The sequence below is a fragment of the Clupea harengus genome, chromosome 6 (genome assembly GCF_900700415.2).
Source record: "Clupea harengus chromosome 6, Ch_v2.0.2, whole genome shotgun sequence".
In the NCBI taxonomy this organism is placed as follows: Eukaryota; Metazoa; Chordata; class Actinopteri; order Clupeiformes; family Clupeidae; genus Clupea; species Clupea harengus.
Genome location: NC_045157.1, coordinates 11,254,152 through 11,256,651, shown reverse-complemented (window position 1 = coordinate 11,256,651; position 2,500 = coordinate 11,254,152). Strand labels below are relative to the sequence as shown.

The 2,500-nt window shown below is 45.9% G+C and overlaps 1 protein-coding gene across 1 annotated transcript in view; it reads right to left on the bottom strand.

Moving 5' to 3' along the window:
- Positions 1 to 1,095: 1,095 nt before the first annotated feature.
- The window catches only part of slc35a4 (solute carrier family 35 member A4), a 31,752-nt gene continuing 30,347 nt past the window's right edge, over positions 1,096 to 2,500 (bottom strand). The window contains exon 2 of the mRNA XM_031568974.2: positions 1,096 to 2,500. Coding sequence (XP_031424834.1) covers positions 2,136 to 2,500 — 365 coding nt within the window. The 3' untranslated portion in view covers positions 1,096 to 2,135.

The following is a 2,500-nucleotide window of genomic DNA, read 5'->3' as shown; positions in this document are numbered from 1 at the left end:
CACACACTGACCCATAGCTCAACATGACACACACACACACTGACCCACAGCTCAACATGACACCCACACACACACACACTGACCCACAGCTCAACATGACACACACACTGACCCACAGCTCAACATGACACACACACACACTGACCCACAGCTCAACATGACACCCACACACACACAATGACCCACAGCTCAACCTAACACACACACAGCTCAACATGCCACACACTGACCCACAGCTCAACATGACACATATACACACACACATACAGCTGAAAAGAATATACCAACATGGCACACTCACACACTTTGACCAACAGCTCAACATGACACACACACATAGAAGCATGTAGGAGCAGACTTTGTATGATGTGTTTATCATATATTATTATATTAACTCTAGCCTTTAGGCGTTTTATAATCGTATGGTGTGTATGCTGATTGTCTTTCTGTATGACTACTCTTGTGCTTTAAAGCAGCAGTAAGGAATTTAATTAAATTAACTAGCAAGCTAACTACCTAAAATGAATGACAAACACCAAAACCAGCACTGCTGGCACTGATAAAAACTTGCCAGCGTGCTGACTGTTGTCTTCTGGCGACATAATTGGGGATGAACTGTGAAAGCTTTTCTATCATTTTCACATTGTCCATCCCAGACCACGTACTGCACAGCCAAGGTGACTAGTGGGAACGCCAGGTGTGTTTATCTGTCCTTCACATGACCATATTCCATCAAAATGAGATTCAAAATTATACTAAAACTAGTTGCCTATAAAAACATACCTCAACAAGTGGCAGATTTCTTTATACTGTTATGTTGCTTTAAACACAGCAGCTCTGCCTTCTTTCAAATTTCACAAGATCTATTAGAGTCTGTAAAGGACCGAAGATATCCACCCATACTATTGCACACCATGTTGTTTGCAAAAGGTTTCTCTATGGATGCTCATAATAAACTGAAAGGTCTTAGCTTGTTTTGTGGTTGGTCTATTAATACTACTACAAATTTTTGTTCTGCAGCTCAACCTAATAGACCACATCACACACACATACACCAGGCTAACTCACCTGTGAATCACACACTACAAACAGTTCTTGCCGTTCTGACAGCAATCCAATCTTTATTAACACTTTTTCATCATAAACATAGATAATACATGATATATATATTTGTACCACTTCTGTTGCCATTTTAAAATTGTGTTTCCCATTGTGTTTGATTGGCTGAAACAGACACAGAAGCACACACACTTTGAAATGAAGGGTTGAGATGAGGAGCATCAGCTCACTGTTTTGTGTGTGTGTGCGCGTGTGTCTGTGTGTGTGTGAAGGAACATAGCCCAGCACAGACGTGAGGTATGACTGGATTTTTCTGACTGATGGGGGTGGGGGGGGGTTGGACAGGGATAAGAGAGGAGAGACTAAAGGAGGAGGAGAAACAGAGGAGTTAATAAGAGAGAGAGGGGAGGGAGGAGTGGAGGAAGAGAGATGACAAGGCCAATATGACCGGATGGAATCCATTCTCATTGAGATACCAGTACAACAGCTGCATCCAGAACCATCTCTCCCTCTCTCTCTGGCCATCCCCTCGTGGTTAAAGTGCTCTGTGACTGTCTATTGCCTTACGAGGAGGGCAGGGTTAGCTAAAAGGGCACTGGTTTTGTTTTTAAGACATGACCATTGGATGTGTGTCAGGGACAAGGGGGTCTTTCTGACCACTTGGGAACTCATGAAGCCCTGGAGCAACAGACCGGAAGAAAATCAAACAAACAGTGATATCGCTGAAATCAGAAAAACAAAACAAACACAAATGTCTACACAAAACAAAACACCATTGTCTATGTCAGTCAGAGCTCTTCTTAGAATTCACATTCTGAGCTATGCTGCCCTCATCTGTCCAGGTGTGGCTGATTGTTACCTGTTGTTAACCCTGTGATACAGGCGTGTTGTGGGTGTCTGTAACCTGTGATACAGGCGTGTTGTGGGTGTCTGTAACCTGTGACACATGTGTGTTGTGGGTGTCTGTAACATGAGACACAGGCGTGTTGTAGTACTGCGGTGCATGGTTGTTCCCTGTAGTACAGGTGTGTAGTAGTTAGGCATTAGCTGTAACACAGCTGGGCTGTGGCTGGCTGCTACCTGTAGTACAGATAGGCAGCGATAGCGACGAGTCCCGTGGGCAGAAGGAAGAGTGGTGTGAGCTGCAGTCGCAGCATTGCCCAGGAGATGACGCCGTTGACCAGCATGGCTGAGGAGATGACGAAGAGCCGTGTGATTCCACTGCCGTGCTTCATCACCACTGACATCATCAGGCCCGCCGCTGCCTGCCCAATCACAATCAGCCACACCAGAGCAGAGAAGCCCTCCAGGAAGCTCCTCTCCTTGCCGTTCCCGCCCACGTGGGTCGCAACATTGATGACCACGCCCCAGCTGTAGAGGAAAATGTTCTGCAGGCTGAGCGGCAGCCGCTGGCTCTTCAGCGTGCGCTCAGTGATGACGG